Raw genomic sequence first — 26,157 nt, 5'->3', positions numbered from 1 at the left:
GGTCAGCATTTATTTCCGGACCCTAGTTGCCCCTTGAGAAGGTGGGGGTGAGCTGCCTTCTTGAATCGCTGCAGTCCATGTGCTGTAGGTAGACCCACAATGCCCTTCGGGAAAGAATTCCAGGATTCTGACCCATTGACAGTGAAGGAACAGTGAAATATTTCCAAGTCAGGATGGTGAGTGGCTGAGAGGGGGAGGGGATCTTGTAGGGAGTGGTGTTCCCATGTATCTGGATTAGTGGTGCTGGAAGAGCACAGCAGTTCAGGCAGCATCCAAGGAGCAGCTAAAAATCGACGTTTCGGGCAAAAGCCCTTTCCCATGTATCTGCTGCCCTTGTCCTTCTGGATGGAACTGGTCATGGGTTTGGAAGGTGCTGTCTGAGGAGCCCTTGGTGAATTATTGAGGAATATCTTCTCAGTGGTATACACTGTTGCTACTGAGCATTGGTGGTGGAGGGAGTGGATGTACAGCATTATGGGACTGGAGTCGGAAATCCGGATTGAAACACCGAAAGCCCAAAATATGTAGCAGCTCAGGACCTTGCAAACCTGTTTACAGTCAATGAAGTTCATTTGAAGTGTGGGCATTGTAGGGAACACAGCACCAAAACGTATGCACAGTAGGCTATCACAAGCAGTAATGTGATAAAGATCAAACCATTGGATTTGATTGTTTGTTATGTTGATGCCAGATAAATATTGGCCAGGCCACCAGGAGAAGCTTCCTGCTTATCTTCAAAACAGAGTCATGGGATCTTTAACACCCACGTCAGAGGATCTCCATACTTCAAAAGACAGCACTACCAACAGAACAGCACTCCCTGGGTTCCAGCATGGGAGGGTTAGCCTGGATTTTTGCCCTCGACAGATTACAACACACGACCTTCTGACTTTAAACTCTGAGTCATAGCTACAGATGACACACACAGTTTCGCTGAAAATCTACTTTTCTGTACATTCTGGAAGCAACTTCCCCTTTCCAAAAAGAAATACTGTCGTGATGAAACATTCATTTCATTTCAGGCCAGTGAAAATTGCTGGTGTATATTTGTCAGCGATGGCTATGAAATGCTTTTTAAAAATCCCGAAGTTATAATTAAAGGCTTTAAAAAGTGCAACTTCTTTTCCTCGTTTGACATGATCAGATGTTCATGTTAATCTAGTAGTAACTACCACAAATTCCCATTTTGTTCATGCAACATGACAAAGGAAATTAAAAGACAAAAGCTGTATCAGAACACAATACTTAGACAGCAATCAGAGTGCGGAGCGAACAGCTTTACGTGTTCTAAGTAAGAGTGCTTGTTTCTTTGCCTGTGCTGATGTGGTGTATGGTTGTGGAGAGTCACTGGGATGGGTGGACACATTGTGAGTTAAAGCAGCAGCAGCATCAGCAATCTGTCTGGAGCTGCAAGGTCAGACTGCAGCTGCAATCTCGCGAGTGCTGGGAGGGCCCCTCACAACAAGCAGACAGACACAGCAGCTGCAGGAGCAGGAACAGAAACCTGCAAACTAGAGCAGCAGAGAAATCACAGCAGGCAGCAATCAGCAGCAGGAGCAGGAGCAGGAGCAGGAGCCGCACCAGGAGCAGGAGCAGGAGCAAGGAGCAGGAGCCGCACCAGGAGCAGGAGCAGGAGCAGGAGCCGCACCAGGAGCAGGAGCAGGACCAGCTGGAATCTGGAGTAGGAGCAGCTACTGGAGCTTACTTGTTGCCAGGGAGCAGCAGCTGGTGAAATCACTGGCCCTGAGAGCTCACCATCAGCCTGTCCCCACGCTGCAGGATCCTGAATGAAACCATGAGCTTCTTATTGTGAGTACAAAAGCTGCTCGACTGTGGGATCCATCCTTCAGAGAGACAGAGTCTCCCTCCTCTCCTCCCACCCCCAGAGACAGTTGCATTTCCAACAGATTGGCCCTTTATAGATTGAGGAGAAAGTGAGGTCTGCAGATGCTGGAGATCAGAGCTGGAAATGTGTTGCTGAAAAAGCGCAGCAGGTCAGGCAGCATCCAAGGAACAGGAGAATCAACGTTCCTGAAGAAGGGCTCATGCCCGAAACGTCGATTCTCCTGTTCCCTGGATGCTGCCTGATCTGCTGCGCTGTTCCAGCAACACATTTTCAGCCCTTTATAGATTGGCCTGTAACAGATTGGCCTGTAACAGATTGGTGTGTAACAGATCAGCATGTGACAGATTGACCTGTAACGGATTGGTGTATATCAGATTGACCTGTAACGGATTGGCCTGTAACAGATTGGCGTGTGACAGATTGGCCTGTAATGGATTGCCCTGTAACATCTTGGCCTATAAAAAATTGGCCTGTTACAGGTTGGCTTATAACAGATTGACTTGTAACAGATTAGCCTGTATCAAATTGGTGTGTAACAGATTGGCCTGTAACAGATTGATATGTAACAGATTGTCCTGTAACAGATTGGTGTATGTCAGATTGACCTGTAACAGATTGGCCTGTAACAGATTGGCATGTAACAGATTGGCCTATAATGGATTGGCCTGTAACAGGTTGGTGTGTAACAGATTGGCCTGTAATGTATTGGCCTGTAACAGGCTGGTGTGTAACAGATTGGCCTGTAACAGATTGGTGTGTATCAGATTGACCGTAATGGATTAGCCTGTAATAGGTTGGTGTGTAACAGATTGGCCTGTAATGGATTGGTGTGTAACAGATTGGCCTGTAACAGTTTGGCCTATAAAAAAATTGGCCTGTTACAGATTGGCTTGTGACAGATTGGCTTGTAACAGATTGGCCTGTATCAGATTGGTGTGTAACAGATTGGCTTGTAACAGATTGGCTTGTAACAGATTGGTGCGTAACAGATTGGCTTGTAACAGATTGGTATGTAACAGATTGGTATGTAACAGATTGGTGTGTAACAGATTGGTGTATATTATATCAAGCTGTCTGTATAGAACATAGAACAATGCACAATGCACCGCAGTACAGGCCCCTTGACCCTCGATGTTGCGCCGACCTGTGGAACCAATCTGAAGCCCATCTAACCTACACTATTCCATTATCATCCATATGTTTATCCAATGACCATTTAAATGCCCTTAAAGTTGGTGAGTCTACTACTGTTGCAGGCAGGGCATCCCCCCCCCCCCCCCCAACTTCCACTACTCTCTGAGTAAAGAACCTACCTCTAACATCACCCCTCAATTTAAAGCTATGTCCCCCTGTGCTAGCCATCACCATCTCCCTGTCCACCCTACCTAACCCTCTGGTTATCTTATATGTCTCATTTAAGTCACCTCTCAACCTTCTGTCTCATGAAAACAGTCTCAAGTCCCTCAGCCCTGTATGTATCAGATTGTCATTATATCAAAACATCCACAGGAAGAGTGTCTCAAATAGGGGCTGCATTAATATGATTTTTTAAAAATAATTATTGATTGATTAATTAAAGGTGATTGTGAAATAACAGAACAACTGGTCCTGAAGCGTTTTAAACCAATGAACCACCTTTTATGTTCAATTCATTTTGGGAAGATATATCACCCAAAATGTGCACACCAAGATCCCATAGACAGCAAAATGACTGATTAACTAAGTAAAGTCTTACCAGTTTAGTCATGTTAGTGGAGAGGCTGAAATATTGACGAGAATGTCTGGGATTGTCACTGCTTTGCTTCAAATAGTACGGTATAGTCTGTAACTGAGATCAACTATCTCCCATTGTATCCCTCTGCCAGATCACAGGAGCAGCGTGGGGGAAGGTAGGCCCAATGTTTATAAGATGTGACTGCTTTATGCAATGCTTTTAATCGAGAGATAGATACTTATCTGTTTACAGGGCTTCCCCTAAAACTCACACAAAGTTTTAAGGTAGTTATCACTGAGACAGAATGTCACTCAGCCCCAGCTGTTTGACATCTAGAACGTCCTATTATTTATCATTAAAGGTTTCTGCAGCTCTCCTCTGGGGTAATTTTCTTGGTGCCAAAGGCAACTTTTTTATTTCCTTTAAGGGGCAGGGGATACTGGGTGAAGAGGGACTGCAGATAAGAGATAAGCCATGATTGGATGGAGTAATAGACCAGGTTCAAAGTGAGAGTGACCGACTCCTATTCCTCATTCTGATCTTTCCACACTTCCAGTGTCAGGCAGAGGAAGCCAACCCTGCTCTGCCACAGTTTCCGACTTGTTGAACATAAGTTGTGATCTTAAACTGAGACCCTGTAAGACCGTACGTTGTAGGAAAAGGTGTAGGCCATTAAACTGTCAAGTCTGCTCCACGATTCAGTGAGACCATCCTGCCTTATCCCTCTAACTTTCAATTCTCCTCTTGATTAAGAATCTGTCACTCTCAGCCTTGAATGTACTGAATGACCCAACCTCGACAGTCCTCTGTGGTAAAGAATTCCACAGATTCACTCCCCTCTGAGAGAAGAAATTCCTCCTCATCTCCCCGCAAGGGGAAACAGCCTCTCCACATCTCCCCTGTCAAGTCCCCTAAGAGTCCTGTTTGTTTCAATAAGGGCACCATGCGTTCCTCTAAACTCCAATGAGTACAGAACCAAATTTACCCACCCTCTCCTCATAAACAGGCCCTCTATACCCAGGATCAGCTGAGTAAACCTTCTCTGGACTGTTCTCAATCCCAGTCTATCATCTCCTTGGATAAGGGGTCTGAAACAAATGTGTTCCTGCTGTGATCTGGCGAATACCTTGTTTAGTTTCAGTGAAACTTCCCATGCTTTATTCTCCACTCCCTTTGAAACAAAGACCAATATTCCATTTGCCTTCCCTATGACCCACTGAACTTGGATGCGAGATTTTTATGATCCATGGAAGAGGACCCCCAAATCCCTCTCTTCTGCAGCTTTCTGCAGTATTTCTCCATTTAAGTAATATTCAACGCCATATTCTTCCTGTAAAATCACATCACCTCACATTTCATGCCATTTCTCCTCAGGGGAGGCAATGGCCACGTGATATTACCGCGAGAATATTAATCCAGAAACTCAACTTATGTGTGGGGACCTGGGTTCAAGTCCCACAACAGCAGATGGTGCAATTTGAATTACATAAAAACCTGGAATGAAGAGCCTAATGATGACCATGAATCTGTCGTCAATTGTTGGGAAAAATCCATCTCGTTCACTAATGTCCTTTCGGGAAGGGAACTGCTATCTTTATCCAGTCAGACCTACACGTGACTCCAGACCCACAGCAATGTGATCGAAGATTAGCTGCCCACTGGGTAATTAGGGATGGGCAATAAACAGTGGCCTAGCCAGTGATGCCAACATCCCGTGAATGAACAAAACAAATTGTTATGCCATCTTCAGGATTTTTGAGAAGATTTATAGTTCAGGTTGAGGTTCTGGAAGGAAGTTTGCTCGCTGAGCTGCAAGGTTTGTTTTCAGGCGTTTCGTCACCCTACTAGGTAGCATCATCGGTGAGCTACTTTACACACTGATGTGCCACATACCAAGGTTATACTCAGTCACCTAACCAGACTGTATACTGTTACTGTACTACTCCCCAAACCCTGACTGTATACTGTTACTGTACTACTCCCCAATCCCTGACTGTATACTGTTACTGTACTACTCCCCAAACACTGACTGTATACTGTTACTGTATTACTCCCCAATCCCTGACTGTATACTGTTACTGTCTTACTCCCCAATCCCTGACTGTATACTGTTACTGTCTTACTCCCCAAACACTGAAGGTATACTGTTACTGTACTATTCCCCAATCCCTAACTGTATACTGTTACTGTACTATTCCCCAATCCCTGACTGTATACTGTTACTGTATTACTCCCCAAATCCTGACTGTATACTGTTACTGTACTATTCCCCAAACCCTAACTGTATACTGTTACTGTACTACTCCCCAATCCCTGACTGTATACTGTTACTGTATTACTCCCCAAATTCTGACTGTATACTGTTACTGTCTTACTCCCCAAACACTGAAGGTATACTGTTACTGTACTATTCCCCAAACCCTGACTGTATACTGTTACTGTACTACTCCCCAATCCCTGACTGTATACTGTTACTGTATTACTCCCCAATCCCTGACTGTATACTGTTACTGTACTATTCCTCAAACCCTGACTGTATACTTACTGTATTATTCCCTGATCCCTGACTGTATACTGTTACTGTATTACTCCCCAAACCCTGACTGTGTACTGTTACTGTACTACTCCCCAATCCCTGATCGTACACTGTTACTGTATTACTCCCCAATCCCTGACTGTATACTGTTACTGTACTATTCCCCAAACCCTGACTGTATACTGTTACTGTACTATTCCCCATCCCTGACTGTATACTGTTACTGTATTATTCCCCAATCCCTGACTGTACACTGTTACTGTATTACTCTGCAAATCCTGACTGTATACTGTTACTGCATTACTCCCCAATCTCTGACTGTATACTGTTACTGTATTACTCCCTTATCCCTGACTGTATGTTGTTACTGTACTGCTCCCCAATCCCTGACTGTACACTGTTACAGTATTACTCCCCAATCCCTGACTGTATACTGTTACTGTACAGCTCCTCAATCCCTGACTGTATACTGTTACTGTATTACACCCCAAACCCTGACTGTATACTGTTACTGTACTATTCCCCAGTCCCTGACTGTATACTGTTACTGTATTACTCCCCAAACCCTGACTGTATATACTGTTACTGTACTACTCCCTGAACCCTGATTGTATACTATTACTTTACTACTCCCCAATCTCTGGCTGTATACTGTTACTCTACCACACTCAAACCCTGACCGTATACTGTTACTGTATTACTCCCCTATCCCTGACCGTATACTGTTACTGTATTACTCCCTAAACCCTGACTATATACTGTAACTGTACTATTCCCCAATCCCTGACTGTATACTATTACTGTATTACTCCCCAAATCCTGACTGTATACTGTTACTGTATTACTCCCCAATCCCTGACTGTATACTGTTACTGTACTGCTCCCCAATCCCTGACTGTATACTGTTACTGTATTACTCCCCAATCCATGACTGTATACTGTTACTGTACTACTCCCCAATCCCTGACTGTATACTGTTACTGTATTACTCCCCAAACCCTGACTGTATACTGTTACTGTACTGCTCTCCAATCCCTGACTGTATACTGTTACAGTATTACTCCCCAAACCCTGACTGTATACTGTTACTGTACTATTCCCCAGTCCCTGACTGTATACTGTTACTGTATTACTCCCCAAACCTTGACTGTATACTGTTACTGTATTACTCCCCAATCCCTGACTGTATACTGTTACAGTATTACTCCCCAAACCCTGACTGTATACTGTTACTGTACTATTCCCCAGTCCCTGACTGTATACTGTTACTGTATTGCTCCCCAATCCCTGGGATGAAAGATTTTGGGAAGAAAGCCGGATTAGTCTATTGAGTTGGATGATCAGCCATGATCGTGATGAATGGCAGAGCTGGGTCAAAGGGCCGAATGGCCTCCCCCTGCTCCAATCTTCTATGAATCCCTTCCCAACAGAGGGTTGTGAATCTGTGGAATTCCCTGCCCAGTGAAGTGGTTGAGACTTCCTCAGTAAATGCCTTTAAAGCTAAATTAGGTAATGTTTTGAACAATAAGGAAATTAAGGGCTATGGTGAGAGGATGGGTAAGTGGAGCTGAGGCCATGTAAAGATCAGCCATGATCTTATTGAATGGCGGAGCAGGCTCGAGGGGCAAGACGGCCTACTCCTGCTCCTGGTTCTTACGTTCTTATGTAACATAAACCTCACACTTTTTATCTCTTTCTCACTTTCCCTCCCTCTCTCCCTCTAAGACTTCTCAAAATTGACCTCTTTGACTAAATTTTTTGTCACATGACCTGATAGCGATGGCTCGATGACAAATTTTATTTGATGATGGTTCCTCCAAAAGGCCTTGGAATATTTTAACAGGATTTGGGGGTAGGCCATTCAGCCCCTCAAGCCTGCTTCGCCATTCATTATCATTTACACTCTTGCCTTGGAGTCTACTTTTCCAGGCCACGATGGTTCCTCCAAAAGGCCTTGGAATATTTTAACAGGATTTGGGGGTAGGCCATTCAGCCCCTCAAGCCTGCTTCGCCATTCATTAAAGATTGTGGCTCAATCTCAAATGTACTTTCCTGCTGCAGCCCTCAACTCTCTGGGAGTCCCTAAGGGGCAGAATAGCCTCAGTTTTAAATACAGGCCACGACTGAGAAGCCACAGCTCTCTGTGGTAGAGAGCGCCAAAGAGTTACAATCCTTTCCGTAAAGAACTGCCTCCTCATCTAAGACCTAAAGGGCTGACCCCTTACTCCGAGACTATGATTCCATGTTCAAGGCTCCTTAGTCAGGGCCTATGTTTTTCTCAGCTCCACCCTGGCAAAACCTTTCAGAATTTGGCATGTTCCAAGACCTTGCCTCTCAATCTTCTCAATAGTGTAGGACTGTCTATTCCATCCTTCCTCATGGAATAATTCTCCCATTCCTGAGAAGATTGGTCTCACTCTCTCCAAAGTGAGAGGAGACCAAACTGGCTAAAGTTCTCCAGGTGTGGTATCACAGGGCCCGGTATGACTGGAGTAAAACCTCTTGCTTATCTGCTCTCATTCTTGTGTGTCTGAGTTCCTGTGCTCCGATAAGACCATAAGAAATAGGAGCAGGAGTAGGCCATTTAGCCCCTCGGGCTTGCTCCACCATTCAATGGAATCATAGCTGACCCACATTCCTCACATCCACTTTCCTGCCCTTTCACCATTACCCTTGATCCCCCAAGTGATCAACGTTCTTCCAATCTCAGCCTTAAATATTCATAGGGACTCTGGCCAGGAGTTCCAAAGACCCATATTCCTCTGAGGGAAGAAATTCCTCTCATCTCCATCTGAAATTAGTGCCCCCCTATTCTGAGACTGTACCCTCTGGTCCCAGACTCTCCCATGAGGGGGATCACCCTCTCAGTATTGACCCTGTCCAGCCCCTTCAGAATCCGATATATTTCAATGAGGTCACCTCTTATTCTTCTCGACTCCAGTCAGTAGAGCCCCAACCTGTTTAATCTTTGTTTATAAGAGGATCTTCTCTGAACAACCTCCAATGAAATGATATCTTTCCTTAAATAGGGGACCAAACCTGCTCACAGTGCTCCAGACATGATCTCCCCAGCCCCTTGTACAGTTGCTGTAAGACCTCCCTTCTCTTATACTCCAATCCCTTTGAAAAATCCCTTTGAAATAAGGACCAATATTCCATGACCCGTGCTGATTAGCTACTGTCCCATGTGCTAGCTTTCCTTGTTTCATGTACAACTTCCCCCAAGTCCCTTTGTGTTGCATCTTTCTGCAGCTTTTCCCCATTTACTTGTACAGTTGCTGTAAGACCTCCCTTCTCTTATACTCCAATCCCTTTGAAATAAGGACCAATATTCCATGACCCGTGCTGATTAGCTACTGCCCCATGTGCTAACTTTCCTTGTTTCATGTACAACTTCCCCCAAGTCCCTTTGTGTTGCATCTTTCTGCCACTTTTCCCCATTTAAATAATATTCTGTTCTTTTGTTCTCCCTTCCAAAATGAACAACTTCACATTTTTCCACATTATACTTTGTTTGCCAACGTTTTGCCCACTTACTGAACCCATCAATATCTCTGTGTAAATTGTTTGGATCCCTCACAACATGCCTCACCACCGACTTTACTGTCATCTGCAAATTTAGCTACAGTCTGTTCATTTCCTTCCTCTATGTCATTAATATTTATTGTAAACAGTTATGTTCCTAGCACTGAGGCCTGTTGGTCAAGGGTCATCATCTGAAAAAGACCCCCTTATCCCCACTTGCTGTTTTCTGTCCGTGAGCTTCGTTTGAGTTATACTCTATACTGAGAATTTTTTTTTAAATCCTATATTCAGTTATGTGTAAGCAAACCATTTAACCCTGTGCCTGGACACTGAGGTCCCAAAGAAAGGGGGGAGTTGGGGGGACTGGACATGGTGAGCTTTAGGATATGGGCAGGAGAGGGTTTGAGGAGCTCATGGTTATGGGGTGTGCAGGTGGAAATGTCTGGCTGTAGCAGAGCTGTGGGTCAGAGCTTCGGCTGAGCCAGGACGTGCTGCGGAAGGTGGAAGTAGATGGTTTTGGGAATGGTATGGAAAGGTCACCTCAAGATCAGATACAACGTCGAGGCTATGAACAGTTTGGGTTAATCTCAGGTATTGGCCAGCAGGAACAGAGTGTGTCGTAGGGACCGAAAACAATGGCTTTCATCTTCCTTGTATTTGATCTCAATTATCTCGGTCTAATCTGGTTAGCTCAGTTGGCTGGATGGCTGGTTTGTGATATAGAGTGAGACTGACAGCGTGGGTTCCAAGTCCTGTTCCATCTAAGGTTCTACCTTCACGAGCCCTTCCTCTGAGGCAGAGTGACCCTCAGGCTAAACCACCACCAGCTCTGTTCTCCCTCTCTCTCCATCTCTGTCTCTAGTGAGACTATGGCAACTTTACCTTTAATCCTAACACCTTCCCATTCACTATCCTCACTCCAAAAGGGGGACAGGGGTCCTGGGTTTAGGGAGTTTGATTTGGTTGGATTGAACATTACTGTGTTTCATTATAATATAGTCCAGAGTTTTAGATGCAGGTGAATGAGTTACCTATCATTGCTGTATGTGTGATTGGTGTTGATTGTTCCTGTATGCCTGGGGTCATTGCTGGATGATCCAGGTTACGGAGATACGATTCCAGACAAGGAGACCTTTGGAAGGCGTCTCAGTCTGAAGCAGGTCTGTACTGCACTTTTGTTTAGACCATGAAGTTTACTATAAGGCATTACTACCACAAGAGAAACTTTATTAGATTATAGCATGGGGAATGCTCACAACAGAATAATTAAATCTTGCCCTCTGCCCTCAGTCTGAGGTTAAGGAGTTGCTTTAATCCTGCTGTATAATTGAGGTGCTGAGTAAACAGAACAATTGTCCAACGTGGCTCAGCAACAGTGGCCAATTCATCGCATCCCCCCCCCCACTCTTTCCCTGTTCTCTTTCCTGTTGAGAGTAGGACGCAAGGCAGTCTCAACTTATTGAACTAATGTGTCAGCTTGTGATGATTGGACATAGCATCTCCAGTGGCTCAGTGGTTCGCACTGCTGCCTCACAGCGCCAGGGACCCGGGGTTGATTCCAGCCTCAAGCGACACTCTATGTGGAGTTTGCACGTTCTCCCCGTGTCTGCGTGGGTTTCCTCCGGGTGCTTCAGTTTCCTCCCACAGTCCAAAGGTGTGCTGGTCAGGTGAATTGGCCATGCTAAATTGCCCGTACTGTTAGGAGCATTAGTCAGGGGTAAATGTAGGGGAATCAGTGTGGGTGGGTTACTCTTTGGAGGGTTAGTGTGGACTTGTTGGGCTGAAGGGCCTGTTTCCACACTGTAGGGAATGTAATCTAATCTGTTTTAAACAAAGCATCACATTGAAATTATAGCACAAAAAGAAGCCATTCGGTCCAACTGGTGTGTGCTGCTGTTGATGCTTGACATGAAATCCCTCCCACCCGCTCCCCACTTCCCCTCAATCCCCCAAACATCCTGCAGGCAGGGTGAAGGGGCAAGGGCAGATTGGTGCCAATCAGACTGAGGGCTGGCTCCTCAGTGGGGTCTGGAGTATTGTGAGCAGGGAAAAGGAAACAGAACAACAGAGTTGTTGCTGTGCAGAAGGAGGCCATTTGCCCATTATGTCTGAACCAGCTCTCTTTCCTGATGAAGGGCTTTTGCCTGAAATGTCGATTTTCCTGCTCCTCGGATGCTGCCTGACCTGCTGTGCTTTTCCAGCACCACTCTACTCTTCAGCATCTGCAGTACCCAGTTCTGCCCTGCTCTCTTAGTTCCAATCCTTTTCACCATAACTCTTACACAATGGTTCTCCATAGCTAGTGATCCAATGCCCCTCTTGAATGCATCAGTGGAACCTGCCTCCCCTATATTTCCAGGTGGCAGAGTTTTTTATCCCTCATCACCCCAGCTTCCTCAGAGCACGACTTTAAACTCTTCCCCCTGGTTCTTCATCCTTTCACAATTGGGATAGATTAGATTAGATTAGATTAGCAAACTCCACACAGTCAGTCGCCTGAGGTGGGAATTGAACCCGGGTCTCTGGCGCTGTGAGGCAGCAGTGCTAACCACTGTGCCACCGTGCCGCCCAGTCTACTCTATCTACACTGGTCATGGTTTTGAAAACTTCTCTTAATTCCCCTCTCAGCTTCTTTTAGCCCAGGGTGAACAGCCCCAACTTTTCCAACCTACCTACATCACAGAAGTTCCTCATTCCTGGAACCCTTTGTGTAAATCTTGAATATTGCGTGCAGTTCCAGTCGCCACACTACCAGAAGGATGTGGTTGCTTTTGGAGAGGATGCAGAGAAGGTTTACCAGGATATTGCCTGGTCCAGAGGGTAATAGTTCTGAGGAGAGGTTAGATCTTTCTCTGGAAAGATGGAGGCTGAGGGGGAGACCTGATAGAGGTCTACAAAATTATGAGAGGCACAGAGGCTTTTTCCCAGGGTGGAAAGGTCAACTAGAAGAGGGCACAGGTTCAAGGTGAGGAGGGAATGTTTAGGGGTGAAATGCAGGGAAAATGTTTCGCACAGAGGCTAGTGCCTGGAACACACTGCCAATGGAGGTGGTGGAAGCAGATACATCTGCAACGTTGAAGATGTAACTTGATTGACACATGAACAGGAGGCGAACAGAGGAATAGAAACTGTGCACTGGCAATGGGCAGTGAGTCTAACTAAGGGCTAGGATTCAGTTTGATGGGCCACAGGGCCTGTTCCTGTGCAGTATGGTTCTTTTTCCTAAATTGCTTCCAGAGTTGAACAGAGTTTGTTTCTTTTAGTACGATCTATTAAAGGACAAGTCTACCTGGAATTAATCTTGGCCACTCTGTGTTTTACAGTGGAAACCGTTCATCTAAGACCTTCAAGCCAAGGAAGAACATTCCAGAAGGTTCCCATCAGTATGAGCTGCTGAAACATGCAGAGGCCACTCTGGGCAGTGGTAATCTCCGCCTGGCTGTGATGTTACCAGACGGTGAAGATCTGAATGAATGGATTGCTGTCAATAGTAAGTGACTGAGGAAGCGAGTTCACTTCAGCCTTTGTTTGGGAATTAATTTTCATCTCGAGTCACAGAATCATGCAGCACAGAACAGGCCCTTCAGCCCATCGAGTATGTACTGTCAAAAATACACTAGTTCCACTATCCTGCACTGGGCCCATTGCCTTAACTGTTATGACATTCCAAGTGCCCATCCAAATACTGTTTAACGGTTGTGAGGTTTCCCATCTCAACTCCCTTGCCAGGCAATGCATTCCTGCCACCCTTCCACAAATCCCCCCTAAATCTCCTGCCTTTCACCTTAAAATGAGGTCCCCTTGTTACTGACCCTTCAACTAAGGGGAACAGCTGCTCTCTATCCACCCTGTCCATGCCCCTCGTAATCATTCACACCTCTGTCAGCTCCCTGTCAACCTTCTCTGCTCCAACAGAACAACCATAACCTCCCGGGTCCAGGCTGTTAGCTTTCTGCATTGTCCTCACAAGAGTGGGTTTGACAGAGACAATGCTGAGATATGTGAAAACCTGGAATGAAAGAACAAAAGGCTGTAATCACTGTGCAGAAAAACACAAGATCATGGGTCAAGGTAGCAGCATTGCAATAGTCACGGCTAATGCCCTAGGACAATTCCGGAACAGAAAAGACATCTGGTACATAAAGGATTACTGCTCCAACAATACACTCACTACCAAGACATGTGATACATCAAGGGTTACCGCTCCAACAATACACTCACTACCAAGACATGTGATACATCAAGAGTTACCGCTCCAACAATACACTAACTACCAAGACATGTGGTACATCAAGGGTTACCGCTCCAACAATACACTAACTACCAAGACATGTGATACATCAAGGGTTACGGCTCCAACAATACAGTCGCTACCAAGACATGTGATACATTAAGGGTTACCACTCCAACAATACACTAACTACCAAGACATGTGGTACATCAAGGGTTACCGCTCCAACAATACACTAACTACCAAGACATGTGGTACATCAAGGGTTACCGCTCCAACAATACAGTCGCTACCAAGACATGTGGTACATCAAGGGTTACCACTCCAACAATACACTAACTACCAAGACATGTGGTACATCAAGGGTTACCGCTCCAACAATACACTCACTACCAAGACACGTGATACATCAAGGGTTACCGCTCCAACAATACACTAACTACCAAGACACGTGGTACATCAAGGGTTACCGCTCCAACAATACACTAACTACCAAGACATGTGGTACATCAAGGGTTACCGCTCCAACAATACACTAACTACCAAGACCTGTGGTACATCAAGGGTTACCGCTCCAACAATACAGTCACTACCAAGACATATGTAGACTTTTTGTGGGCCAGCCATAGACTGGGATAAATGGGCAAACTTCCTTCACTGTTTAGAACATAGAACATAGAAAAACTGCATGTCTAGAAGTCGCTTAAATGTCCCTAATGACTCTGCTTCCACCACCACCACTGGCAACACATTCCCTGCACTCACAACTCTCTGCGTAAAGAACCTACCTCTGACATCTCCTCTATACCTTCCTCTTAATATCTTAAAACGATGACCCCTCGTGCCAGTCAATCCTATCCTGGGGAAAAGTCTCTGGCTATTGACTCTGTCTATGCCTCTCATTACCTTGTATACCTCGATCAGGTCACCTTTCTTCCTCCTTTGCTCCAGAGAGAAAAGTCCAGGCTTATTCAACCTCTCTTCATAAGACAAGCCCTCCAGTCCAGGCAGCATCCTGGTAAACCTTCTTTGCACCCTCTCCAAAGCCTCTGTATCTTTCCTATAGTAGGGCAACCAGAACTGGACACAATATTCCAAGTGTGGTCTCACCAGGGACTTGGAGAGCTGTAGCAAAACTTCGCGACTCTGAAATTCGATCCCCCTGTTAATGAAAGCCAAAACACCATCTGCTTTCTTAACAACCCTATCCACTTGGGTGACAACTTTGAGGGATCCATGCATCTATTCCTCACGAAGGGCTTTTGCCCGAAACGTCGATTTACCTGCTCCTCGGATGCTGCCTGACCTGCTGTGTTTTTCCAGCACCACTCTAATCTAGACATGGGGGATTCCCTGGCAATTACAGAGCAGTCAGTCTTACTTCTGCGGTCAGCAAAGTTTTGGAAAGAATTCTGAAGGATAGGATTTATGACTATTTGGAAAAGCATTGTGTGATTAAAGGCAGTCAGCATGGCTTTGTGAGGGACAGGTCATGCCTCACAAATCTTATTGAGTTCTTTGAGGAGGTGACAAGACAGGTTGACGAGGGGTGAGCAGAGGATGTGGTGTATATGGACATCAACAAGGCACTTGATAGGATTCCTCATGGTAGGCTCATTCATAAAGTCAGGAGATATGGGATACTGGGAGATTTGTGTGTCTGGATTCAGAATTGGTTGGCTGACAGAAGGCAGAGAGTAGTTGTAGATGGAAAGTATTCTGTCTGGAGGTCAGTGTTGAGTGGTGTCCCGCAGGGCTCTGTTCTTGGGCCTCTGCTCTTTGTAGGTTTTATAAATGATGTGGATGAGGAGGTTGAGGGGTGGGTTAGTAAATTTGCAGATGACACAAAGGTTGGAGGTGTCGTCGATAGTATTGAGGGCTACTACAGGCTGCAGAGTGACATAGACAGGATGCAGAGCTGGGCTGAGAAATGGCAGCTGGAGTTCAACCTGGATAATTGCGAAGTGATGCATTTTGGAAGGTCAAACTTGAATGCTGAATATAGGATTAAAGACAGGATTCTTGGCAGTGGAGATGTTCACTGATGATCTTGTTGCATTTGAGCACGGACTGCTTCAGTATCTGAGGAATCGTAAATGGTACTGAATACTGTGCAATCATCAGTGAACATCCCCACTTCTGACCTTATGATGGAGGGAAGGTCATTTATGAAGCAGCTGAAGATGGTTGGGCCTAAGACACTACCCTGCATAGATGTCCAGGAGCTGAGATGACTGATGTCCAACATCCGCAACCATCTTCCAACATGCCAGGTACAACTCCAAGCAGCAGAGAGTTATCCCCCAATACCCAACAGCTCCAGGCTTGCTCAGGCTCCTTGATGCCACACTCTGCTGAGTGCAGCCTTAATGTTAAAGACTGTCGCTCTCACATCAGCCCTAATCCAGATTCTGAGTGGACTAGGGAGGAAGAAGAACTCCCCTGACTTCAGGAATCAAGAAAGGGAGATAAATCGTGCAGCAGAATTGATCTTGCCTGTAGCAGGGAACATGCATGTTCTCCTGGATTGCCTACTCCCTATGGCTGTGAAAGCCCTCCCAGAGACAATGTGTGGGTTCAGACCTTCCATAAGGATCTCCAACATGGTCTGTGTTATCAAGAAGCTCCAATAGAAATGTTGAGAACAACGCCAGGAGTGTTTTCAGTCTGTTCTGAAGATGAGTGATACCAGGTTTGTAATGTTAATGTTAGTCAATGGAACTAGTTTGGATTTAGTGTAATTTGTCATTGGTACAGAGCCGATGGGCTGGAGTGTCCTTTGCACTGTATGATTCTATCATTTCAGTGAAACCAACTTTGTCAAATGCTACCATTCAGGATCTGTTCATGGAAAATCGTGTCTCACAAACTTGATTGAGTTTTTTGAGGATGCGACAAAAGATCCTACAATGAACACTGCGATGCCAGGCAGTTGTCTGATTGGGGTGACATTGACTGAGGTGTCTGGGGGACATCGCTGCTGCCAGAGGCTCTTTAACAAATACAGGAAGTGAGGGCCAAGAGGTTAACACCTGAGCCTAAACTGCAAGGGCAGTGCAAGCAGATTCACCAGTCACTTTTGCAAGGATCATTCCTGGAGGAGGATGTATCAGCAGGACTAAAGGGACAGCGCAGGGTGAACTGGGTCCGCTGGATAGCTCCTTCAGAGAGCTGAGACTGACCTAATTCAGGGCTGAATGGAATTCTTCTGACCTACAAGATTCCTATGAGTGAATGTGAAAATGCTGGGAGCACTCAGCAGGACTGGCAGCACCAGGGGAGAGAAAGAGAATTAACCTTTTAGGCTGTTAACCTTCCATCAAGTTCTTGCTCTTTCTTTGGTGACAGTAAAATCCTGCAAAATTGTAACCCTGTCGAGTATTAACGCAGTAACTTTTCTAACTTTGTGTTATTGTTTTTTTTCCCAAACATAGCTGTGGATTTCTTCAATCAGATTAACCTGCTGTATGGAACAATAACCGATTACTGCACAGAGGATGGTTGCCCTGTTATGTCGGCTGGGCCCAAGTGAGTACTGTACCAGATTTAACCTTGCCTTTTAGCCCACTTTCTCAGAGCCTTAGTGTCATGGAGATGTACAGCACGGAAACAGACCCTTCGGTCCAACCTGTCCATGCCAACTAGATATCCCAACCCAATCTAGTCCCACCTGCCAGCACCCAGCCCATATCCCTCTAAACCCTTCCTATTCATGCCCCTCATAATTTTGTAAACCTCTATAAGGTTACCCCTCAGCCTCCGATGCTCCAGGGAAAACAGCCCCAGCCTATTCAACCTCTCCCTACAGCTCAAATCCTCCAACCCTGGCAACATCCTTGTAAATCTTTTCTGAACCCTTTCAAGTTTCACAACATCTTTTCAACAGGAAGAAGACCAGAATTGCACACAATATTCTTGTCCGAGCTTCTATTGTTTCATAGAATCCCGACAGTGTGGAAACAGGCCCTTCAGCCCAACAAGCCCACACTGACCTTCCCCACCCACCCACCCCGATGAGTAAACCACTCAGACCATTCTCCTATCCTATATTTACCCCTGACTAATGCACCTACCCTACACATCCCTGAACACTATGGGCAATTTAGCATGGCCAATTCACCGAACCTACACATCGTTAGATTGCGGGAGGAAACCGGAGCACCCGGACAGCCATGAGGAGAATGTGCAAACTCACACAGACAGTCACCAGAGACTGGAATCAAACCCGGCTCCCTGGCGCTGTGAGGCAGCAGTGCTAACCACTGAGCCACCAGGCTGCTCTGTGAGGTTCAATTTCCCAGCTTGCTGCAAAACAAGCAACACAGTGTGCGGCAATGTGAGATTTTTGAGGAAAATGTTTGTACAAGACTTCCACATGGGGGGGTGGCCATCATTGGTGGGGTCAGCATTTGTTGCTCATCCCTAATTGGTCTTGTAGCCGCATTTCGAGAGCGGTTAAGAGCTTGCCACATTGCCAGAAGGGAAAAAAAATCAATGAATGAGGCGTTTTCTCATTGAGAGCAAGATGGAGGTCAGTCTGTTCATTTCCAAATATTCCTCGTTCTTCCTGCCCGGTTGCTGTGGGTCTGGAGTCACATGTAGGCCAGGACCAGGTAAGGATGGCAGATTTCCGTCCGGAAAGGACATTAGTGAATCAGATTGGGTTTTGATGACAATGGAGAATAGTTGGCATGGTCACCGTTGGGTCACCATTATAGAGATTAATGTAGAACTCCAGATTTTATTAACAGAATTTAAATTCTACATCAAATCCACTTTCCATCCTAACTCCATGTTCCCTGATTTACTCAGCACAGGGTTTCTCAAATTGTGACCCCCATTGGGGTTGTGGGTTTATGAACTCTGAGGTAGCAATGGTTCACACAGATTCTGAGTGAGTGATAACGGCCTCTCGTTTTTTTTTTCTACTGGCGGACATGGCCTAACTGACCAATCTTTGAGACCTCCGCCCTCTCCAAATAAGCTGGCGAAAAGTTACTGAAGATTAAAAAGATCAGACTCCTTTCCATCTCCTATCCCCTCCCAGCTGCCCCCTCCCTCAGTCAGACAGATCCCACCCCTGATCCTGACCCTGACCAACCAGTCCCACTGTTCTCACTTTGGCTTCATGCCGATATTGGAATGGGGTCACAGTGGGGGAAATACTTGGGAAGCACTGCATTAACATTTATAAAAAATCAATCCCAGCCTTGAATCTACTCAACAACAAAGCACCCACTGTGCTCTGGGTTTTTAACAATAACCATTGCATGGTCACGATCCTGTTAATTCCACATTTTATTGACTGCTAGTTTCACCAGCTGTCATGGTGAGATTTGAACCTGTGTCCCAGAGCATTAGCCTGTGTTTCTGGTGTATTAGTCTGGTGACATTACCATTACTGCACCACCTCCCCTACATTTGACTTATTCTGTCTGTTATAGGAAGGATATTATTAAAGCTGGAGGGGGTTCAGAAGAGATTTACCAGGATGTTGCAGAGAATGGAGGGTTTGAGTTATCAGGAGAGCCAGATAGGCTGGGACTGTTTTCACAGGAGCGTAGGAGGCTGAGGGGCGACCTTATAGAGGTTCATAAAATCACGGGGGCAAGGATAGGGTGAATGACAGTTGTCTTTTCCCCAGGGCAGGGGATTTCAAGATGACGGGGTATATTTTTAAGGTGAAAGGAGAAAGATTTGAAAAGGACATGAGGGGCAATTCTTTTACATAGAGAGTGGTTTGTGTGTGAAATGAACTGCCAGAGGAACTGGTGGGTGGAGGTACCGTTACAATATTTAAAAGACATTTGGATAAGTTCATGAATAAGAAATATTTGAAGGGATATGGGCCAGGAGCAGAGTTGTGCTGGAAAAGCACAGCAGGTCAGGCAACATCCGAGGAGCAGGAGAATCGACGTTTTGGGCAGGAGCCCTTCATTAGGACTCTGATCTCCAGCATCTGCAGTCCTCACTTTCGCCTGGTTGGGCTGAAGGATCAGTTTCCATGCTGTATGACACTATGGCGCTGACTTGTGTACCAGTATTTTTTTGTCCTGCGTTAACAAAGAGCCAGTCCCATTGACCCAGAGACTGTCATTGATCCAGGGGCAACTTCTTGATGTTTCTCATGTCTTTGAAGTCTTCCTTTGCCAAACTAAGAAATGTGGCTGGAGAGAGAAACCAGGATTAGACGTGGACTTGGTCTTTTCTCATTAAATTATGGTGGAAAAGTGACAATGTTTGTATTCCGTGTGATGGAGACCGGAATTTCACCGCCTGACTCCCAGTGGGAATGGAGAAAGTGAGGACTGCAGATGCTGGAGATCAGAGCTGAAAATATGTTGCTGGAAAAACACAGCAGGTCAGGCAGCATCCAAGGAGCAGGAGAATCGACGTTTCGGGCATGAGCCCTTCTTCAGGAATCAGGATTCCTGAAGAAGGGTTCATGCCCGAAACGTCGATTCTCCTGCTCCTTGCTTGCTGCCTGACCTGCTGCGCTTTTCCAGCAACATATTTTCATCCCAGTGGGAATGCCTGAAGTGGAAAGAGTGAGTTTCCCCCTCTCTTGCGAAAATAGGTTTCGCTGCAATTGTTGGAAAAAAAACATATTTTTTCTAAACTTTCATATCCTGAAATGTTTTGAGTCCTTCAGTGAACATAAGGTGTCAGCTGGTTGTGGGCTTAAATCTTTTGAAATGATTTTAAGTCCAAAGTTCAGGCTGACAGAGCACACAACATTGAGATGTTGATATTACAGCAGAGGAACAAGCAAGAAATTAAACTGAGGCCTTTTCTCAAGCGAAGGTGGAATTTCTCTCCCCTCATTCCCCAACACCACCAACCCCTCCCGAGAGTGTGGGGCAGGCAGTGGTTAGGGTCTGGAATGGACTGTCTGAGAGTGTGGGGCAGGCAGTGGTTAGGGTCTGGGATGGACTGTCTGAGAGTGTGGGGCAGGCGGGTTTGGTTTTCAAGCTGAATTTAGATGGTTGTTTGAAAAGGAAGACTGTTCAGGGTTACAGGGCAAAAGGAAGAGATGATGTTCACTTGGAGAGCTGACACAGACATATGGGCTGAATGGCCTTTTTCTGCTCTGTAACAGCACTGTGCTGATTTCAGGCCATCTGGTTGTTCTCAAAGCATAGAAACTGGGAACAGGATTCGGCCATTCAGCCCAACACGGCTGCTTCGCCATTCTATACAATCCTGGCTCATTATTCAACCCAATATCATATTCCTGCTTTTTCTCCAAAATCTTTGATGCCTTTAAAATCTAAAGTTTGAGCTGTCTCTTTACCGAGTGTATTCAGTGACTTGGCCTCCATCGCCTTCTGTAGTAAAGAATTCCAACAGTTCACTGAGTAAAAAAATCTTTCCTCATCTCGGTCCAAAATGGTCTACCCTGTATCCTGAGATTGTGTCTCTGGTTCTAGACTCCCCAACCAGGGAAACATCCTCCCTGCATCTAGTCTGTCCAGCCTTGTTCTAACTTCATATGTTCAATCAGATCCCCTCATATCCTTCTAAACTCTAGTGACTGTCAGCCCAGCCAAACCAATCTCTCCTCTGGACAGTCCTGCCATCCCTGCTTAGTGAACCGTAATCTTCCTTAGGTAGGGAGACCACAACTTCACACAGTTCTCCAGGAATGGTCTCACCAAAGCCCTGTATGACTGCAGTAAGACATCCCTACTTCCAAACTCTCATCCTCTTGCCATGAAGATCGATACATCATTCGCCTCCCTAACTGCGTGCTGCACCTGCCTGTCTACCTTCATTGACTGGTGTACAAGGATAACCTGCCACCATCAGCATTGTCACGTCGCTGAATTTGTGGGATCTTGCTGTGTGCAAATTGGCTGCCGCGTTTCCTAAGTTACGGAGTGGCTATACCTCAGAAGTACCTCATTGGTTGTGAGGTGCTGAGGGAATTCCTGAGGTTGTGTAAGGGGCTACATGTTATGGACCAGGCCAGACCCCCTCAAAACCTTTCAAGAAAGTAGCCCCTCCCTAACTTTGTTTGTTGTTTTAATCAGGTGTAGCGTGGATCTTCCAGGAGGGATGCAGTTGGTCAAACCACTTAGTCTTAAACAAAACAGAATTTATTTACAAGGTTACTGAATTAAACACAAACAAAAGAATACAGAATAACTTACCCTCCCCGAAAACCCCACAGGCCATCCCAACTTAACGATGGTGTTACAAATCCTTGCTACAATCCCCATAAACACCCCTTGGCACTCAAGGTAAAATCAAACCCAGGGTCTTACAGGAGAGATGTCAGAGAGCGGGAGGGTCAGCATGGGGCTGCTTCTTTGGGTCCAGCAGCTTCACAATTGACTGACTGCTTTCAGTGAACAGCCAGACTGAACCAAACCAGAGGATAGTGGAGCTGGGAGAACTAGCCATTCCCCTTTCATTGTACGAGTGTCTTTTTTTAAACTTGAAAGCCGGAGGCAGTCTCTGTTAGCTGTACTCAAACTGGTCCTAAACCCCTCCAACCCCAGACTTTTTGGAACCTATGTCTTTACGACCTCCAGAAAAAAAAGAACAACATAACCTTGTTCAAGGAGCAGCATCGTCATGTACAGAAATGGCAATTCTTTCAATTGATATATGAAGGGAAGGTCATCATCCAGTTAATTCAGGATGGCCATCGTCTGAAAGATTTTAATAGATTAGATTCCCTACAGTGTGGAAACAGGCCCTTCGGCCCAACAAGTCCACACCGACCCTCCGAAGAGTAACCCACCCAGACCCATTTCCCTCTGACTAATGCACCTAACACTATGGGCAATTTAGCATGGCCAATTCACCCTAACCTGCACATCTTTGGACTGTGGGAGGAAACTGGAGCACCCGGAGGAAACCCACACAGACACGGGGAGAAGGTGCAAACTTCACACAGACACATGCCCAAGGCTGGAATCAAACCTGGGTCCCTGGCACTTTGAGGCACCAGTGCTAACCACCCCAAATAATAAATGAATAAAAGCAGAATGCGTTTTGTTATTGCTTATCCATGACTGCACTTTGGTCTGGCAAAATGCATCTCACCAATGAGTTCATCATTCAGCAAAAAAATCAATACAATTTCCAACTTTAGAGGAATCAGTGGGTCTGGGTGAAAGTGGGAATATGGTCTTGAGATAGAGGATCAGTGATGATCATATTGACCAGCAGGGCAGGCTGAAATTGGCTGAATACCCTGCTCCTGCTCCCAGTTTCCATGTTTGTCTATCATGTGAGAATCCAGAATTGTGTGAAACCTTGTTTCAGATTCTGTTTGAACACCACATCTCAATAACTCATTTACCCACAGACCTTCCACTGTACAATGAACATGCTTGTACGATTATACATCTTGAATACTCAAAGGCTCACAGTGTTAACTGTGACACTGGACTAAGAAAGAAACTGGAGTGTTCACATTTGGAATTCTCGGAATGATCTCAGTGACCAGGCCCAATGGCCTTCTCCCTCCTGATTGCTGCATCATCAGTCAAGTCTGTCTTGTGACAAAGCCAACATAAATATACTCTACTTCTGCTTTTGTCACTTATGGGTCCAAACTGAAAGCTCACAGCAGTAACTGGCCTCAACAAATTGGACCCTAAATGACAAAAAGAGGCTTCAAGGAACAACAGTGCTTCTGTCGGATAATTTGATTTATTATTGTCACATGTACCTCGGTACAGTGAAATGGTTTGTTTTGTGTGCAGTATAGGCAGATCGTACCATACAACGATCATAGGGTGATTGAACACGGCGAGGAAAATTATGTTAGAGCTGCAGAGAAGGTGCACAAGAAGCAAGACCAACATTAGATTTGAAATTTGAAGGGTCCATAGTGAAGTCTAATAACAGCGGGAAAGAAGCTGTTCTTAAACCTGCTGATACTTGTGTTTAAGCTTCTGTGTCTTCTGCCTGACAGGGCTGGGGTGGTACGGTGGCTCAGTGGTTAGCACTGCTACCTCACAGCGTCAGGGACCTGGGCTCGATTCCAGCCACAGGTGACTGTCTGTCTGGACTTGGCACATTCTCCCCATGTCCCTTCCAGGTGCTCTGGTCTCCTCCCACAGTCCAAGGATGTACAGGTTAGGTGAATTGGCCATGCTAAATTGCCCATGGTGTTGAGGGATGTGTAGGTTGGGTTCATTAGTCAGGCGTAAATGTAGGATAATAGGGCCGGGAATGCATCTGGGTGGGTTATTCTTTAGAGGGTCGGTTGGGCCAAAGACCCTGTTTCTACACTGTAGGGATTTTATGATTCTGAAAGAGATTATACTGTTGATACTGTTGATATAGACGGAGTCAATGGATTGTTGGTTGGTTTGTGTGATAGACTGGTCTATGTTCACAACTCTCTGGAGTTTCTTACAGTCCTGGTCAGAGCAGTTGCCATTCCAGCTGTGATGCATCCAGACAGAATGTTTTCGATGGTGCATCTGTAAAAGCTGGCGAGGGTCCTTATGGACATGTGGGAGGTTGTGATGTTAAATCTGCATGTTGCCTTTTATGTGTGTCTCTGCAGTCAAAGGCTGCCTCACTCTGGGCTGTGCCAAGCCTTGGTACTTTCTCCAGGCTGGATTTATTTGGGGGGTCAGGGTTTCTGCAACTGCATGACAGAATCAGAGGACATGCCAATCAGGGAGTGATGAGGTTACTGGTCGCCTTTAACCTGGAATCAGAACCACTGCCAGTGGCACCGAGGTCCTGCCCAGCAAGAGTGACTGGGCAATCAGACGGCAACAGCTCTTGTGCTCAGCAGTGCCACTGGGAGGGAAGTGACTGCTGCCAAAAGGACAGGCACTGGAGTCTCAGGGTCACTGACCGTGGAATTGTGGGGGTGGAGGTGGTGAGGGTTTGGGGGAGGGGTGTGGCAAACACAGGGAGAAGGGTGTGGGGGAGGGGGGTGCAGTTTCAGAAACGAGGGAATTGGAGTGTCTCCTGATGTTGAGTTCCTTGTTCAAGCACTGATAGCCTTTTACTGAGGGGTCATACCCTGACCCCACTGTGAGATGACAAGCAACCCATACAGTTTGACCTACGTTGCCCAGCAACAGACCATAGTTACACTGGGATCTGGCCCCTTAAAACCTCAGTTGGCCAACTGTTGACCTTCCCACCAAGATGGTAATCTTGGGGAAGGTGCAAAGGCAAGGGGAATGTGTGATCATGTACACTACTAGTTTCCTGATGAAGGACTTTTGCCCGAAACGCGGTTTTCCTGCTCCTTGGATGTAGCCTGACCTGCTGTGCTTTTCCAGCACCACTCTAATCTTGACTCTAATCTCCAGCATCTGCAGTACCCACTTTCGCCTACACTGCTATCTTGTCTAATGATTTCTTCCACAGGCAGAGGCCATTTAGCCCACTAATCAAATGCTGGATCCTCACGGGGCAAACCGGTCAGTTCCCCCACCCCCTGCCCCTTCTTGGTTGGGACGCTTGGATGACAGACTGTTAATTTCCCGAAAAACCAACACGGCAGCAAGCGCTGCATTCTGACAAGGATACGCATCAAGTGTAGATTGTCCTCATAACTCAAGGCCACGTTATAGATGTTAAAATAAAATCCAAAGTAGAAGGGGATTGGATAATTCTGATCATTCCAGCTGACAAATAAGTACAATCCCTTGCAAAATGGAGGTTTCCTTAATTTACAGAATAGAAACAAAAGATCACTTACCTCTCTGAGTTTTGTCAGAACGCCCATGGATCATTTCTTTGTCACACTGAGTCCATTAACCTCTCAATCACTTCCATCTCTTTATGAGCTTTATGAAGCAGGGGATTGGATGACGTTGGAGGTTGGGTGGAGGATTGTGGAGATCATAAAAATCTGCATTGACCAGTCAGGACCGAATGGCCTGTTTCTGTGCTGTACATTCCAGTAATTATCTTCATTACTAATGATGGTGCCCGTCTGTTTTTACTCATAATATTGCAGGTATGAGTATCACTGGGCGGATGGAACAAACATAAAGAAACCGATTAAATGCTCAGCACCAAAGTACATTGATTACCTGATGACCTGGGTACAGGACCAGCTCGATGATGAGACTCTGTTTCCGTCCAAAATAGGTAAGGTCTTCACAGTTCAACCCTGGCCACACCGGAATGTATATTTATTACAATCTCAAAGCCTTTGTAGATTAAACGACAGCTGTGGCAGTAACTTTAGGGAATTTCTTCACAAATCAAAGGTCACAATGCTAGGCATCTGATTACAGAGAAGAGAGGCATCGCTGAAGCTTTACATCTTGCATTCATCAGGAGAAATGCAAGAACGGCAAATTGCACAC

At 45.8% G+C, this 26,157-nt stretch overlaps 1 protein-coding gene across 1 annotated transcript; it reads left to right on the top strand.

The window, feature by feature from the left end:
* Positions 1-1,597: 1,597 nt before the first annotated feature.
* LOC122539295 (MOB kinase activator 1B-like) lies at positions 1,598-26,155 on the top strand. The gene is made up of 4 exons (XM_043673989.1): positions 1,598-1,809; positions 12,945-13,111; positions 17,287-17,380; positions 25,803-26,155. Exons 1-4 carry the CDS (start codon positions 1,796-1,798, stop codon positions 26,077-26,079), a joined length of 552 nt encoding a protein of 183 aa, XP_043529924.1. The 5' UTR covers positions 1,598-1,795; the 3' UTR covers positions 26,080-26,155.
* The last annotated feature ends 2 nt before the right edge of the window (positions 26,156-26,157 follow it).

This window comes from Chiloscyllium plagiosum, chromosome 32 (genome assembly GCF_004010195.1).
Source record: "Chiloscyllium plagiosum isolate BGI_BamShark_2017 chromosome 32, ASM401019v2, whole genome shotgun sequence".
NCBI lineage: Eukaryota > Metazoa > Chordata > Chondrichthyes > Orectolobiformes > Hemiscylliidae > Chiloscyllium > Chiloscyllium plagiosum.
This window is presented reverse-complemented; position numbering and strand designations above follow the sequence as displayed.